This window comes from Tenrec ecaudatus, chromosome 10 (assembly GCF_050624435.1).
Source record: "Tenrec ecaudatus isolate mTenEca1 chromosome 10, mTenEca1.hap1, whole genome shotgun sequence".
Classification (NCBI taxonomy): Eukaryota; Metazoa; Chordata; class Mammalia; order Afrosoricida; family Tenrecidae; genus Tenrec; species Tenrec ecaudatus.
Window position 1 is genome coordinate 110,809,334 of NC_134539.1, and position 17,610 is coordinate 110,826,943.

General features: G+C 50.5%; 1 protein-coding gene across 1 annotated transcript in view; it reads right to left on the reverse strand.

Annotated features, from left to right (window-relative positions):
* The window catches only part of VPS53 (VPS53 subunit of GARP complex), a 132,526-nt gene that overhangs the window by 37,303 nt on the left and 77,613 nt on the right, over window positions 1-17,610 (reverse strand). The window contains exons 14-16 of the mRNA XM_075561244.1: window positions 7,174-7,416; window positions 3,997-4,144; window positions 920-1,002 (exon numbers count right to left, since the gene is read on the reverse strand). Coding sequence (XP_075417359.1) covers window positions 920-1,002; window positions 3,997-4,144; window positions 7,174-7,416 — 474 coding nt within the window. The remainder of the gene's footprint in view (window positions 1-919; window positions 1,003-3,996; window positions 4,145-7,173; window positions 7,417-17,610) is intronic.

The window sequence follows — 17,610 nt, forward strand, 5'->3', positions numbered from 1 at the left end:
AATTTACATCTCTGGAGCTAGGGACCGACAGTTGGTGACTTGGCTGACGGTTGGTGACCTGCTTTGCTGTTTGCTGCCTGTGCTGGGATAGCCTAGCTCTCTCTCTACAGACCTGGTGGCTCTCAAGACTTGGAGGACTGCTAGTGTCTCACAACTCTCTCACAGGAGTGAGTTGTACTGAGCCATTTATACTGCTTTATAATTTAACTGTTCATTTCTTGTATCATATATCTCTCTATCTGTATATAATTTAACAGTTCATTTCTTGTGTTATATATCTATCTTTATATATATAATTATCAGCAATCTGGTTTTATTTCTCTAGAGAACCCTGTCTGATACAGACCCCCAGGTTGAGAACGGCTGCACTAATGACTAAAGTTGTGTTCTAAAGCACTGGAGGTGGGGTAGGCCCTCTAATGGATTTAGGAAGGGGCCAATGGGAGTCCATACATCTGATCTTCCCGCAGGGATGGCCCAGGGGGGTTTCTTCCTTTCTTTTCTCTGGCCAGTGTAAAAACAAAGACTCTCCAAGCGAAAGGAGACCTGCAGCTGGAGACACTTGCTACTGGCCAGTGGAGAATAACGCTAACCCAACAGCACCCTCCCCCACCCCACCCGGTCAGGCTGATGCCGACGTCTAGTGCCTACAAACAGAGCAGAACTCTTCCACAGGACTTCCACAGCTGTCGAGCTTTCTGGAGGCAGAGCACCACATCTCTCTTCCAAGGAGTGGGTGGTGGATCCACACTTCCAACCGGTCAGTTAGCAGCCTCACGTTTAACCGTGGCGCTCCCAGAGCTCCTCTGCTCGCCAACAGAAGGCCTTGGAAACCCGTTAGGCTCTATCATGACCTGAAGTCAACAGCCTGGGGACTCGCTGCTTCATCAAGGAGAGTGGGCAGGTCTCAGGTACATACGTGCTGAAGGTGTCCATTTCTCCAGTGAGGTTGATGCGCTCCGTCAGGCTGACGTCAACTTTTTCTTTGAGTTTTTCTTCTAGCTATTGGAGAATCCGAGAAACAAATGCACGTTCAATGACTCTCTCCCAAGAAGCACTACAATGATAACATGATTCAGACACACTTCCGAGCACTTTTCGTGTACTGACTCACTAATTACCTCATCTTTGACCAAGAGCTGATTCATGTTGGCTCCTGTCTTAGTTTCCTAGGACGGCTGTAACACATTAACCACACACTTCATAGCTTCAAACAACAGAAATGCACCCTCCCCGTTAGGGAGGCCCCAAGTCTAAAACCAAGGTGTCAGCAGGGTTGGTTCCTCCGGAGGTGCTGAGAGAGAATCCACTTCCGGCCGCGCTCTCTGCTTTGGCGGGTGCTGGCAGTCTTTGGTGTAGTCCTTGGCTGGCAGACCCCCCCACTGCAGGTGCTCCCGCCATCTGCCACAGGCTTTCTTCCCTGTGTCTGTCTGTGTGTCGGCATGCCTCTCCTGAATCTTCGGAGAACACCAGCTGTTGGGTTTAGGGCCCGCTATCATCGTAGGAGGTAGATGCTGTCTTTGTGGGACGGAACCCCACCTACTAGAGCTCAACAAGAGGAGGGAAGAAGCCCTCCTGGAGATGTCTGCCCGTGCTGCAGCAACAGGCCTACAGGTAGCAATTGGGAGGATGGTGCGCACTGACGGGGTGGCCCCTCCCAACCACACGGCGCCCCAATTCTCTGGGGAAGCCGCTTGGATCCCATCCCAGCCTTTTGCAGGACATAATGTTCCCTGCTGCACATTTTCTGCTTGTAAAGTGGGGAGACTCACAGTACCACGAGTAGCAACCAAACCCAACTTCAAAGGGGTAATGACCAGTATCAGCTCATAATCGGTTCCTGTGCGGGGGCGCAGACACGTTTCCACTCTCTAGTCTTTCAACCAATTCTTACATCAGCCACCCTCCCAAGGCACTTTCTGCTTGTTCTCTGGGGTGAGGCCACACAGAAGTCACAGACAATTCAGGGATCTGCGAAAGAGACCATGAGAAGCATGTACGCAGAGTTTCCCTCCTTCAGTGCAGGTGGCTCTCTCAGCTCCTCTCGAACCCCTTCAAACTCTTCTTGGCCCTACTGTCTATGACTGTTGGTTCTGCCACGCAATCCCTTCTGGGATTCTCACTGTCTTCCATGTCATTGCCCTTGTCGCCTGCCTCCCTCACTCTCGGCTTCTTCCCTTTGCCTCCTCTTCCTTCTGCTTCTCTGTCTCAAAAAAAAAAAAACAAACCCTGTGGGCGTGGCTGCTTGTAACCAATTTCAAGGCATGGGCCTTCCACCAGGGCCACAAACATACCGATCCTTTTAGGTAGGCCATGGTGGGCTGGAGTGTAGGGACAGAAAAAAAGATCAAACCCAAGCTGTGCACAATTAGTCCAGGAAATATCAGTCAACCTGGATAAAAGTAACAAACTCTCCAGGGGAGAAAATTAGGGCAAAACTAGAGTAAGTTAACGCCTCAGGGTTTACAAGGGAGCTCTCTCCGGCTGTTTTTCCAAAAAGCAAGGAAAAGACCACATACATTTTACCACACTAGCCCAGACCTGAAGTTAGTAATTTCTCAGGAATCTCTGGTTCCTCTCAGTGGAAAATACTATTTAAAGAGTGCTATATAGGTGCTAGAAATGGGTTTACACTTAAGAATCAGTAAAATTAATTTTTATTAGGAAAAACTGGCAGTGTGTATCATGAGTCATCAAAAATGATCTCAGATCTACTAGATATCCTAGAACTTCTTAGAACCTGTTGGATAAAAACCACACAAAATATATAGACTACTGTATCCAGAAAGGATTTACAAAAGCAAAAACATAAAGCAGCACAAAATATGACCAAGGACACGGTTATGTAACAGATGGTAGCATGGCTTCATGGACATACTTAGGTAGCCTATCCCATCAAAGAACTCTGAGACCCTGCCTGAAAGGTCCTTCCTGATATCGGGCCCTGCCCTGAGCGTTCCCAGGACCAAGTGGATTGCTCCCTCTGGCTCGAGGGCCAGATCTTGAGAAGTCATTCCCAGCATGTGGTGACCACATCTCTAGAGCATGCTACTGCCCCCCACCCCCACCCTCTGCACGGCGTCCCCTGCCTCAGGAGTCCGTGGAGACCCCTAGACTCTCACACTGGCTCCTGGCTGAACCAACGAGCGTATGTGAGGGTCTTCCTGTGGCCTAAGAGCCCTTGGTGGCGCGGTGATCAAAGCACTTGGCTACGGAGCTACTATAAGCCAGAACTGACTCAATGGCAGTGGGTTTAGGGGTCCTATGATTTAGACATGGGCAAATAATAAATGCAAAGGTGAGGAGGAGCCTTCCAAACGAGCTTCTCTCTCCTGAGGTGAATTCCAGACTCACTGTGAAAAGGAACTTGTAAATCCCACATTGAACGCTGAGAAGAAAGTTATTCTGGGTCTTCCTGCTGTCAAACCCATTCACTGAACTCCTGCCACTTAGGGGCTCAGAAGAAGCATCACCCTTTCCTGCTTCCCAGTTCCTGAACGTCAGCACCCCAAACAATGGCTACTTGTTTGGGCAGACTGAGAATGCTAAGCAGATTTCAGGAGCCACGTAAAAATGCAATGGAATGTGCTTAGCTTTGTGACACCCTGGCGAATGGAAAACTGGTTGTGACTCATGACCTCCAAAGGCTGGGTGCCCGAACCCTGAAGTCTGCTCCTGCTTTCCTCGTCAGGGAGACAGTGCTACTGACATACTTTGCAGAGGGCACACCCTTGAAGCGGGTCACACAACTCCGAGGAGGAGGAGGAGGAGGCCAGTCATGCTTTCCTGTCTAGTCTTCTCTGCAGCAAGGCCCTTCTGCGAGACAGCTGCTTGGACGGCCTGCTGGCTGGAGAGCAAGACGGCCTCTGTGGGAGGCTCATGGGCCTGCCAGGAGTTGATGCCTGTGCTCTTGTTAGGGCCCATTACCTACTGAGCTATGCAGCCCGGATGGTTCCGGAAAGAGAGGTGGCGAGTGGACAGGCCAGGGCGGCTCACCTGCTGGGTGGTGGCCAGACAGTACTCTGCTGTGCTCAGGAGGCTGCAGATGAGGCAGAGCTCCTCGAGGGTGAACTTGGCTGCTTCAGAGCCCTCCTTTTCCTTGAGGAGGCTGCTGATGGTCAGCCCTCCACTGCTGCTGGTGGTTCTGAGGAACAAGAGCAGGCACCGTCAGGCAGGCTTCCACACAACTTAAGACAGAGACATAAGGGGCAAGGCCACGCTGGACACGGCCCAAATCAATCCACACACAATGGGCCCGCTTCCTACTGACCTGACCTTGACTCCCAGCTGGTTAAATTCTGACCATCAGGAAGAGGGAGAGATCAGTCATCGTATAGTGAATGACTTGGAAACTCAGAGAAGGTCGCTCCTCTCCTTAACTTGGAATTTCCTGGCTGGTAGAATTCATTTAGAATCATCTCTAGCACTCTCTGGCTCCTTTAAGAAAGCCCTGCCCTTGTGCAGAAGCATCAAGGGATCAAGGGATCCCAAAGTACATGTTGAGGCAAGGTTCCTGTCCAGAGCCTGACGGCCCAAGAATCAATGCATGTCTCTTAGAGCTATCTAAACAAGGACACAGTCTAAAACTTCCTGCTACTTCTAATTTTTGAAATGGAAATCAATGACATTTTCCTTTAAAAAAATCTCCTTTAAAAAGAACGGACCTTCAAATGATCTACTTATACCGGTAATCAAGGATCTGAAACAACTCCCATTTCCAGCGCTCATGAGGGTGTGAAGACACAGAGCGCTCTCTCTGTGCCTCGCTGTCACTGTGTGTCGTTGAGTGGACATATATCCATAGTGACCCGAGGGCCGTGCAGAACAGCCCAGTGGGGTTTCCCGGGCTGTCATCTTTATGGGACTGGCCTCCCAGGTCTTTTATCCCCTAGAGTGGCTGGTGGCTTCCAATTGCCAGGTTTGGGGTTCCTCACACTGACTTACAAAGCCACCATAAAAAGACTCATGGCCATTATCAATTGCAACTCATAGTGATCCTCTAGGCCAGAGTAGAACTGCCCCACGAGAATCTAAGGCTTCGAAACCTCATGAAAGCAGGCTGCCTCTCATCATTCTCCCATGAAGTAGTGGGTGGGTTTGAACTGACAACCTCTCAGAAGCCAAACCCTTAAACCGTTGGCCACAAGGGTTCCTACTTAGGGGTATCAAATAGTGCCTCCTCTCTGGAGTGAGTTTGGCAGTGTGTCTCAAAAGCTTTAAAAAGAGGTCACACTCTTTGATCTAGTAGTTCTACTTCTGTTCAAAGATGCTTTATCAAGGCTGTAAAATACGAAAGTAAATGAGCCTATTCTAAAGGGTCAATTTTAAGAGAATGATTAAGTACATGGAGGTACTTTTCCACTATGTTGTGTCACCATAGTTACTGATGTCAATGTTAGCAAGCCTCTATCTAATGAGCCCTGGTGGCTCAGTGAGCTTAATGCTGGACTGCTAATACAAGGCTGGTAGTTCAAGTTCACTAACAGATCCACAGAAGGTAAGGTTCTCTACTCCCGTACACACTTATAGGCCTGGCGACCGTATATAAGGCTGCTATGAACTGGAACCGACATGATGGCAGTGGGTTTTAGATCCTCTTTCTAAGCAGCCCTGGTGATAGAGTTAAGCAATGGACGATGAATGTGAGGCCCGAGGTTCAAGCCCCCCAGTCGCTCCAAGGAAGAAAGATGAGACTGTGCTCCTGCGCTGGTTCAGAAGCTTTAGGGAGCAGTTCTCCTCTTTCCGGTAGGATCACGATGAGTTGGAACGGACGGGGGAAGGTGGGTTCGCCTCGAATCCGCTCCAGACCCTCCTCTGCTCTTCTCTCCCTTGCCATGGCTCTGGAGGCTGACCCCTACACGACTGCCACCAGGCCCCTCGCTCTCTGACTGCCCGCTGGCTGGGTCAATGGGAGAACCCTGCAGGAAGTCAGAGAGGTGAAGAAAGAGAAACCGGAGTGGTAGGCAGTCCTTCTGCCTCCTGCTTCGGGTGGCCCTCTGTGACTAGTTTCTGCCGCTCTTCCACAGACCCAGCTCTGAACGCTCCAAGACGGGATACTTTGCACCCGCTGACGGTTCCTTTCACACTGCCCAGAGTTTGTGCGTAATCCCTTTCCCGCTAAGACCCTGACCGCCCTCCTGGGAAAATGGCGGCCGAGGCTGAAGGAGAGCAGCATCGGGCCAGACGCGAGTAGTTACAGGCCAATTCTGTCCCCAAGAGACACACAGCACTATATACAAAACTTCAAGAAACGAACCCTGCGGGGAGGAAAGGGAGAGGTCAGTGTTTGGGTTTGGTTTTCCTCGAGGCTTGGTGTTTTCTAAGCTATCATGGACTTATGTCATTTTGACAAGCAGGGCTGAAGGCATTAAACGTGACTGGTGAATCCTCGTCACCAGCAAAGAACGCTCATTGTAAAGCACGGCCATCATGTGAAAGCCCTGGCAGAGCAGGGCGGCTTTCTTTCTTTCCCTCTGGGTTCTGGGAAGCCACCACACGAGACAGGTCAGTGCCGATGGGAGGAAGCAACTCCGGAGAAATGAATTGTAAATACAATTTCACGAATTTTAAAGCCCAGATCGCTATACAACCCTAGTCAGATGACCTGCTTTCAAATAATAATATCACACTCCCCTAAAGCCCCAGAGGAACCCAGAGACTCCCGTGCTCAGGAGCTGTGCTGTGTGCCCCTTCCCCTGACCCTGCACCTTTCCCTCCATCAGCACGGGAAGGGGCACACAGCAGCCGAGAGACTCTGGAACCGAAGCTGCTGGGAGGGAAAGCATCTTGGTGCCTCCCATCTAACTAGCACCCCAGGGCATGTGCTCATTGAACGGCTGGAATGAAATGGCCCAGGCTGTTTAACAGCTATTCCCAACAGCCCCTACTTTTCTTCTGATTGCGCCAAGTACCTTAAGCTACGCCACATAAATTAAATGCACACAGAACGGGGCTGACTCCCACGGCTAGGTCCTCAAATGCACTCCGGCAGCTGTGGGGTCCCAGAGAGAGGCAATCCGTTCGGACTCTTGGGAACTCAATGAAGGGTGTTTCCCTCCCAGATGCTCTCAGCAGTTCAGTAAACACTTCATAGTGGATTTCCTTACAGAGTCCCATATTTTGGTCTATTGAGACTCTTCCGTCACCACTCAGAGCACGAAGAATGGGACTCACTTGGGCAAGTTGCCAGAGAGGATTTTCCAGGCGTATTCCCGGAGGTACTTCTGGAAAATGGTGGTCAGCGCGATCATTGGCTCCCCAGTGCTGAGCTGGGAGCACTGCACCATGCACTTCTTGTAGTAGACAAAGAGGTCAGCGCAGCTGGGGAGCACAGCACCACCTTCATCGGTGTTGGCCTTCGGGAGCCCCTGAGCTTTGAAATCAGCCACAAACCGGTCTATCAGCTCGCCAAGGTTTCTAGGGGGAAGAAAACATAAAAATGTGAATTCAAAAACACAAAGTTAATGTACTTGTTTGCATGGCATACAAATACTGCCATGGTCAATCATTTCTAATGATTATTTTTTAAAGTTGGACCACTGTTACCAATATCATGACTGGCACCCATCACTACTGCTCCTAGTGTAACAGCAGGAATGATAATTGGCATTACAGATGCTAGGGCTACTCGTTGGGCTGCCAACTGCAAGGTAAGCAGTTCAAACCCACCAGCCGCTCCCTGGAAGAAAGAGGAGGCTTTCTACGTCTGGACAGGTTTACACCTTTGGAACCCACTCTGTCCTATGGGGTCACTATGAGTTGGAATCAACTAGATGGCAGTGCAAGGAGCCCTGGTAGTATGGTGGTTATGGAGACAGCTTCGAGCCACATGGTCACCAGTTCAAAACGATCAACCTTACTGAGGGAGAAAGACTAGGCTTTCTACTCCAGTAAAAAATTAGTCTCAGAAATTCCCAGGGGGTAATTCTCGCGATGAGTCGCCATCAACTCGATGGCAGTGAAGTTAGTACACATTTACATATTTCAATGTCTATATTATGAATGCATTATGTAATTCAACACATTACACACTTACATCTGATCCCAGGCCACTGTGAGGGAGACAAGGTATCCCTGACCCCTCTAACTGGTGTCACAAAGTGTAGTGGCAGAGTTAAGTCTAGAGTTTACCATTTCTCTAAGTAAGTACATCGGTCCTACGCCCACATTCATGCCGCTTCCCCTATCAGAGGAACGAGAGCGGTCCTTTTCTGAACACTCACTGCCTCCCAGGCACTGTGTCAGTGCTTGGAGAGCATCATATTGTATCAGAGCTTAAAATCGAAGCACTCGGTTTGCAAATGGTTGTGGGAGGCCGTGGCAGCCCAAAGGCCATTTGCAGGGTTTCCCCATAGCGTAAGCCCCACTGCATTCTTCCTGGTCTTTAACCACGGCTGTAGACAATCTCGCGCTCAGGCAGAGTCCTTGGGACATGGATGCCCTCCACCTCTCCCCAGCCAGGGAGGCAGTCTCTCTCAGGGATTTGCCTGGGTGTGTCCTTGATGGAGATCTACAACTGACTGGGAACAGGGCATGCGTCCAACAGTCTTGAGTAAGTATGTCAGTCTCGCTCTGGCTGCCTTGGTTGGAAGGCCCAGGACCAATCTTGTAGCCCCTGCTATTTAACACAATGTGCGTGTTCCAGTCATGGCCCTGTCCCAGCTTCAGAAGTCCCGTCTGTAACTGTGCTGTATTGATCTGCCACCAATCATGAATTTGTGACAGTTGCTTTGTTCCATACATATTTAATGACCCAACTGTGAATCCTTTCAGATGATATCTTGACCTCCTGCTAATGGCCTCCTTCATCTGGACGATGATGTCTCATTTGAGACTTAGAAAATATTCTCAAGTTATTTGAGATTGGGGTCTCTCTTGAACCCTGAAACAATTATCATCGAACCTCATCCGGCTTCAGAGACCTTTGTGAAATTGTTGTTGCCGTTGGGTGCTGCTGAGCTCTTCAGTTGGATTTTGAGGGCCTTCTGATGGGAGTGGTCCATTTTCTGACACTCTCTCTGGGAGTGCGCTCTTTCTTTTCCTTAGGTTCTCAGGAGCCGACAGTACTTCGATGCTCTCCAGAGAGTCGTCAGTGGCTCATTCCTCTGAAGCAGGCAGCCTGTTCCTTCTCCGCTGTCTGCTCTTGGTCTGGAAGCTCTGCTGAAACCTGTTTGGTTTGGGTTACCCTGCTGGCATGTGAAATGCCAGTGACATGGTTTTTGGTATCACAGCAACACAAGTCATCACAGTCTGACCAACTGATGGACCGAAATATGAAGGAGGGTTTCTTTGCTTTTGAAGTAAGTACTATTATTATTCTCAGTTGCAAAAAGCCAGGTCGAGAAAAGCTAAGAACCCCATCAAAGGTCATACAGCAAGGAAGTGGAGGAGCCAGACTGGAAACCAAGCAGGCTGGCTCTACCGCATGCTCTTCACCACCCTGCCATCCCAGAAACCAAGCCAAACTCACTGCCATCGCGTCAGTCCTGGCTCATAATGACCCTACAGGACAGGGTAGAACTGCCCAGTGAGTTTCCGAGACAAAAAGCTTTATGGATGTAGAAAGCCCCGTCTTTCTCCGGCGGAGTGGCTGATGGCTTTGAACTGCTGACCTTGAAGTTAGCAGCCCAACCTGTAACCACTGAGCACCAGGGCTCCCATACTACTTCTGGAAACACAAAAAGGTTATAACATCAGAGGATTTTTTTAGGTATCGTGAACCTAAATTTGTCCGCCAGACAGATGGCTAGACAGGGAGCAACCGGAAAGAAAGAATCTAACACTTTCCTTCTCCTTTAACGGACTCTGTCTGTTGCTGTTTTCCCAAAGGTGCAAAATCCTTGGGAAAGAGAAGGCACAGGAAGCCCCAGGCTCGCCCCAGTCCACAGGCACGAGGGTGGCTGCCATTGTCCTCCCTCTCCCCTTCAAACATCACGGAAGTCGCCGCTGTCCCGGTGCGTCAGGACAGTTTGCATCTTTGAGGTTCCTGTCTGCGGCTATAGGAGTCCAGCTGGGCTATGAAAATGTATTTATATAACAGTCAGGAAGAAAAAGGCAAGAACCACACACAGCATCAATTAGCAGGATGAGGAGGAGCTTGACATTTTACTCAAGAGCATTTGTTATTGAAAGTTGATTGTAACCAGATGGGGCGACCCTGCCCTGGGAACTGCAGGCCTACTCCAGGTCCTCTGTCTGTGGGGTGGGGTGGGCAGGAAGCGAAGCGGGAAGGAGCTCAGCACTGACCACTCTCACTCGGCACCACCCCTTCCCCCACCTAGCCTCCACCCCCACCCTGCGCTCCTCCGCCCTCCCGAGCCCTGCCTGGGCGCCTCCCCCACCTCTCCGCTCAGCCACCTGAGCAGCTCCTCGCCCTCACTGTGAACGCGCACTGTCTCGTTCAGCACGTCCCTCGGCTGTCAGGAAAGGACCAGAGAGGGGACACTGTGCTTGGTGAAGCAGCAGGGCAGTGAAAATGGAAGGACACAGCGCTGCAAGCACAGGCTCACACACAACCCCGGGGAGGCAGGCACGGGGCCAGGCAGGCTTTCCTGCGGATGTGCCGGGGGTCCTGTGCGCAAGAAGTGACGCTACAGCGTGACTAACCACAACACACCACGTACGTGCCAAATATGCAGGAAGGCCCATTCTGGACTAGCTGGCAAGTGATATTTTTTCACTGATGTTCCCTGAGATTTCAGGGTTCTTCTGGAGAGAGGCCTCCTGCCAGTCACCTCTCATCAACTGAACCTGTGCAAAAGGCGGAGGCTGCAGGCGCACAATTCTCCCGTGTCCATCGCCATCGCTCCCTCCGCTCCCAAAGGCCCACCCTCCATGCATCTGGGTGGGGCTCATCTCCCTGTCCCCACTCCATACCTACTCATCGGGCCAACGTCCACATTCCGCTCCTAGGGCACGGGGGTCGAGGAGTGGGAAGGCAGAGATGGGGCAGGGGCTGGGATGGTGGAGGAGCACACCGCTTGAGCGTATACGTGAGATATTCTCGTGTGCAGATGAACAGAGCCAGAGCACTGAGGGGTTTCCCCTTTCATCACCCATCTACTCCCCGAGAGCCTACTCCCAGATTTCCTATTCCAGCACCCACTGGGTAAGATTATAAATGAGTATGACTGCGGAATATAAAGAAAATTTTGACTTTGAAAAAGAATACTCTCAAATTCTTCCATGTTTTGGAGAACATCTACCAGACAGCTTTAAAAAAATTTTTTTTGCAAGGCTAATGATTTATTCATTGCTACCAGGTTACGGTTGATAGTGTTCTCTAGAGCAGATGAGAAAAGAACCAGTCAGGGTTACCTCCCCCTTCCTATAGTTTCTACCCCTTACAAGATGCTTCCACCCCTTACAAAACCTTAAGACATGGAGAAAAATTCACAAGGTCCGCAGTTCAAAACCACCTGCCGGTCCACAGCAGAGAGCGGAGGCATCACAGTCCTGCAACCCCGCCTACTAGGGTCGCTATGCATGGGCATCGGCTCAGTGGCCCTGACTTTGGTCTATTTAGTTGTTTGTTCTTGTTATTATCGAAAGACTCAAGTACACAGTGAACTTGCAAAAACGGGGAGCGGGTGTACTCGTATGAGAGAAATGAGCTTGGCTTGAAAAGAGGCACAGGTGGTCATTTCTGCCAGGTACCAACCCTCCCCTCGGTGTTGGTGCGCCTTCTTCTAGGACCAGAGGAGATGTATGGTTCTAATGACCTGTGACTGAAATCACAAGAAGGCACTAAAGCTTTTCAAGGGTCGGGTCCTGGTCTACATACTACAGAAGGTAAAAATGCCTATTAGAAGCTTTTGAGTCTGCTGGGGATATGGGCTCTACATGCTTGCAATGACCATTAGATGCCAAGACAGCGACTCAGCACATACCCCAGGGGAACCGAGGCAGAGCAGAGACAGGCTCGGGGGCGGTGCGGAGTCAGGGGTGAGCAGTCTGGTGTGGGACGCAGATGGCGGGGAAGAGAAGAGGGCCTGGCTGAGGTGGAAGAGGGAAAATGAGAAAAGGTTGGCCATTGGTTTGATGTCTTTTTCCTTAAAACTATCACAATCTTCTATTTTTCATTTTTTGGTTTATTTCTCCCACTGGGTCTATAAACCAGGCACTACTCTTGGGGGCATTAGAAACACAATCCCATTTCGTCCTCTCAATAGCTCTAAGCGGAATACACTGCTAGCCCTATTTTATAGAAACCGAGGCTGAGAAAACAGTGTTTAACTCGCCAAAGGCCACAGAATTTATTGGAGCTGAATTTAAGCGTGAGTCTGTCAAATTCCAAAGGTCAAGCTCTCTCTCCCCATGACCACACGCTTTGGTCTGAAATTCGATGCTGGTGGCTGCTCCTCATTCTCTCCTCATTCTCTCCTGGAGCCGGAGCTCGCAGTCTGAGAACCGGGTAAGCGTTTTAGGCCAGAGCATGGTACACTGATGACAATGCCCTGGGGAAGTAAAAGGTCACAGGGGCAGAAACTATGGCAGTGCAGGGTCAGTAGAAGGAAAGGTCACATTACAGACCCAGCTGACACACAATCAAGCACTGTGTCTGAACTGACCGAGGCCATGTCTCCTGATGGATTTACTAGTGCAAACCACAAACTGTGTCAGCACGCATGTAAGCAAGGAACAAGGCGAGGCAGACGGAAGTCAGAAAATGTGTGGACGGGAAGTGACCGAGCACAATGCCGCTTACGGCCACCAGCAAACTCCAGGGCTTATTCACTCTGGAAACCGAAACGCGTCTGCACCCTTTCCTGCCCTTCAGTGGGAACCAAGAATTCAGTGCTCGTGTGTGGCACAGTGGTTACCTGTTGGGCTGCTAACCGTAAAGTCAGCAGTTCAAAGCCACCAGCTGTTCCTCAGGAGAAAGATGGTGCTTTTTATTCCAGTAGAGAGTTAGTCTTGGCAACTTACAGGGACAGCCCTACCCTGTCCTGGAGGGTTGCTATGCACCAGCATCGACTCAGTGGCAGTGAGTTTAGTGTTGGTTTGGTGCCCAGAGGGATTAGAGACCAGCACCAAAGGGAGCTTGTTAGCTACACATAAAGGAAGCGAGTAAGTAGACACTCCTCTATCAAGGAAAATGGGAGCCAAGCTTCTCCCTGTCAGAAGGTAGTGATAAACATGGGAAAAAGGGAAGCTCAAAGAAGCCCTGTGGTGTTGGATTCGAATCTGACATAACAGCGTACAGCCAGGAGTTTTCATGTGAAAACAGGTACAGGTGTATGTGTGTGTGAACATGCACAGGCACACATATGTACAAGGGGCTCCAACACAGCAATTGGGAGGATGCTACAGGCCTGGGCAGTGTTTCCTTCAGTGGTACAGAGCGTCGATATGAGTCCGAACGGACTCACAGCACCTTCCAACAACAACTATCTATTTTTATGTATACGTACATGCACCGGGGCTTCTAAAAGCTCCTGCGAAAGATCTTAATTCCATTTGTCCACGCATTTTTGGCCACCCCCCCCCCATATACCCACACATCTGCTCACAGAAGCAGCGATCCACGCGTAGCTATGAGCATCCCGAGTGCCCGGAATGCGATTTGGCACTGCCAACCCCATCAGAAGGAACAAGGGCTCGTGGGAGATGGCTGGAGGAGGACAGTGCAAGGTAAGCCTGACGTCTTCCATTGTGCTGGACAGGAAGGAAGTGATGCAAGGATGACAGGGGCCTCCGGAGATCGGAAGAGCCGGCCTGAAGGAAGGCGCTCCCAGTGGACAAATAAGGGAGAACGCGAGCATTGGAAGAGGAACGAAGAGCCCTGGAAGCGAGGAAGGATCTAAGTGGGCAGTCTCAAATGCGGCCCGCACTTCCGGAAGTCAGGATCATGACACCAATGTTCACGCGCTGCCCTTGGGCCGTTCTAGCCATGGTTCTGTCAGATGCGCATATTAGGGCGTGGGGGGGGGGAATGGAAACTGAACCATGCTAGAAACTTTCCCGTAGGTCTACATTTATTCCAACATAACAAACCAAAAGAGAAAAAGATAGGAATCATTATAGCTCATGGTAAATGGAGATTCTTGAATAAAATACACATTCTTGAATCTGTGTGTCCACACTGATATAAATCAATAGGAGAGAGGGGAAAGCTTTCCCCGGGGTGCCAGTAAATGCATGGAAGCAATTGGATGAAATTAGAAAATCACCATTTGGCAAACAGTACAAAATGATTCGGGCAAGAATTACCAATGGTTTGGCAAAACAGGGAAGTTAAAGGTGACAAACACACTATCTTTAAATGCAGTTTGTTGGGGTGTTTCCTTCCCCTCACAGTTATCACTTAGGAGTCGAGAAGTCTGGGAGGCGCATCTAAACAAGGAATACAAAGTCACATCACGAGTAACGGGGCCTGGTTGATGCTGGGAGCTCGCTGCAGCCATTGGTCACTAGGAGATATCCGACAAACCCGCGCTTCGGAAAGAGAGGGACTAACTTGTAGTCTTGACAAACTGCAAACTCATGAAAGACAAGGGCAGATTGAGTTATAAATAAAAACTGAGAAAGCCACTTAGGTAAGACAACTGAGCCCACCTTGCCAAAGAGGGACCTCCCACTTCCTGGCTTCTGCAGTCTTCTGATTGCTGCTTGGGTTGGGGTCTGAGTCTAGGAAGGCCCAAACGTTCCCTGGGCAGGGGGAAAGCTTGGGTGGGACCCCAACCCGGGCCATCTGAAAGCTGACAACCCTGACAAAGCCACCCAGACAGGAGAGACCTGAACACAATGACATGGTGAGCAGGCACACTTGCCTGTGTGTTAAGTACTGCACTGTCAGCACATGTCATCCTTCCGGCACAAACCCTGTGAGGTGGACAAGGATCGATTCATTTTCCTCAGAGACTGAAGAAGCTCAGAAGGTTCAGGAACCTGCGGGCGCTCCGGGCCAGCCAGTGGCAGCACTGATTCAAATCCAGGTCTGCCTGGCGTCCAGGCCCGGAGTCTCTCTCCGGGAGCCTGTGAACGGTCTACGATTGTCCTTCCTGGCAGATTTCTGGCATCAGAGTGACAGCAAAAGGATTTACTTCCATGGCATCAGTCCCCAGTGGCATTCCTTCCTTAGCCTGAGTCATCTTTAAACACAGGGGGTGTGGGGGGCATATGCGTATGTCTTTGCTTTCATAGGTTTCTCAAAGGGATCTGCGTCTCAAAAAAAGGCTAAGAGTCACAACTATGGGCATTGCTCAGCCCGCATCTCTCCTCTGACAGATGGAGAGGCAGATTTTTAAAACTCGAATTCCTACTTGAGGCTTCTGCTGCTTATTCTGGAGTGACACAGCACAGCCTACGCAGTTCTCCTACAAGTAGCTTCCACTGCCCCAGCACCGAGGAAACATCCTGGGGAGGCCAGACAGCGGGACGAGCGGCCAGCGCTTCATTTTTCACGGAGCCCCTGGGGGCCGGGGCTGGCTCTTTGCCCGGAGAATCATGAACAACAAGTGTACTTTGTGTGGGAGAGAATGGATACCAGAATGATAATAATTCAGAAAAATGATTCTTCAGACAGGTATGTTGGCGGAGAGGACCTGATTATTCCAAACATGTGCTCTAAAACCTTGGATCAGTTTAAAACACCCACACTATGAATCTTGGTTGAGAGAGAGGAGGGGCTGTGTCTGAAAACAGCTGCTCTAAGACCCTCGCTGTACGAAACAAGTGAGGGCTCCTTTCCCCCCTGCCCAGCAGGGTCCTCCTAACCCCCTGGGGAGGGAGCTCTTTGGATGAAGAAGACAGAGAGCTTTCAGCGTGGACCAGCAACAGAAACGCCTGCCCTTCTGGGCGCCTGCTGGAGACAGCTCAGTAATGCGCACAGGAGCACGGTGGCTTCACACAGCAGAGAAGTCAAGGCAGTGCTGCTGCGACTGTTGTGTCCTTTCTCTTAGAGGGGAGTGGGGAGAGGATGTTTTGGTTCACGTGGAAGCTCTTTTTCTACATTCACCTTCTGGATTTTGGTATGAAGCTTTTTTTGTACTCAGGGGAGGGGAGGAAAGGAGAGACCATCTATAAAATCAAATTTAGAAAAACCTATGGAGTCTATTTCAACTCACAGTGACCCTGTTTCGGGTTTCTGAGACTACAAATCTTTCCAGGTGCAGACAACCTCATCGTTCTCCTGGGGAGCGGCTAATGGGTTTGAACAATGGACCTTGTGGTTAGCAGCCCAATGTCCAGCCCACACTGTCACCAGGACTCATTAAAAAATCAGATCCCCACACCAAAACCCACTGCCATCAAGTGGATTCTGACTCACAGCAACTGTTTCTGAAACTGTCCATCTTTATGGACGCAGACAGCCCATTCTTTCTCCCAGAGCAGCTGGTGGATTTGAACCGCCCACCTGTGGCTATCAGCCCACTGTCTGGCCCATCAGGTCTTCCTTATCAAATTACACACTGCTCATACTCACTGCCTTCGAGCCACGGCTGACTCATGGCGACTCTAGAGGACGGGGTAGACCAGCCTCCGGGACTCCGGAGACTACAACTCTTCACAGGAGTAGAAAGCCCCGTCTGCCTCCCAGAAGCAGCTCATGGTTGCCCACTGCTGACCTTGCAGTTAGTAGCCCCTGCAGCACCACTGCACTGCCAGGGCCCTTTGAATGCAGCCACTCGACTAGAAACCTTACCCCCCATGGAAGGCTTACCCCTAAGCACATTTGGAAATAACAATGGTTATTCCACGATGAAGCATGGAAAACAAAACAGAAAAGGGACTAAGCATCAGTGCCTAAACACTTCCCCAGAGACCTTCCTCAGAAGCCGGCTCGCAGATGCTGAGCCCTCTCAGGTTCCCCTCAGTCTGTCCATCTCCTCGTGGAGCCAGGCCAGCCAACTGGGCCCGCCCCAGAAATCCCGTCTTCCCAAAGCTGCCTTCCAGCAGGCCAGGGTCTCTCCGAGGGACTCGGGCTCTAGATGTGGAGCAGCAATGGGGAGGGGTCTTCCTGCCATGTTAACACAAGAACGACGGACCCGATATCCCGGGGGAGAAGAAACTTGACTCTGGGGGGCTGCTCTGTAGAAAATGTCTGGAGCCTTTGAGTTTATGAGAAGCCTATTTGTAATCCATCAAAGAAGAACCTATGAGCCTGGACTTGCAAACCAGTAAAGAAAAACGCCCATAAATGGTGGAGCAGGAATGAGTCAGAGCAGAAGTGTGAGGAAAAACAAAATATTAAAATATTCCCACAGTGCCCCCCCCATGAGAGTCATGAATTATATGAGAAAAGTCACCCCAGCGGTGCCACCATGCCGACCACCGTTAGCAAGTGATCAAGTGAGGCTCACCAGAACCGGGCCATCAGCAGGGTGGGCCTCCTCCTGTGGTGCAGAAGGACCCAGTGTAAGGCGTCAAAGAGGAATCCAATCAGGAGGACACATCAGACACATCACAACTGAGGGCACTGGATACAAAAATCCCTGGCCGTGAAGGGCAGAGTCAAGACGGAGCAGTTGCTCAGGATGAAAAGCGCCAGACCAACTAAACACGTGATTGGTTCCTACACCACTCGTGGACAACAGCCCTTCCTGGTTTTGTGGACTGGGTTCTGGGAGATGTTCACGTTCTCGTGGAGAAGGCAAGTTTGGGGCCCTA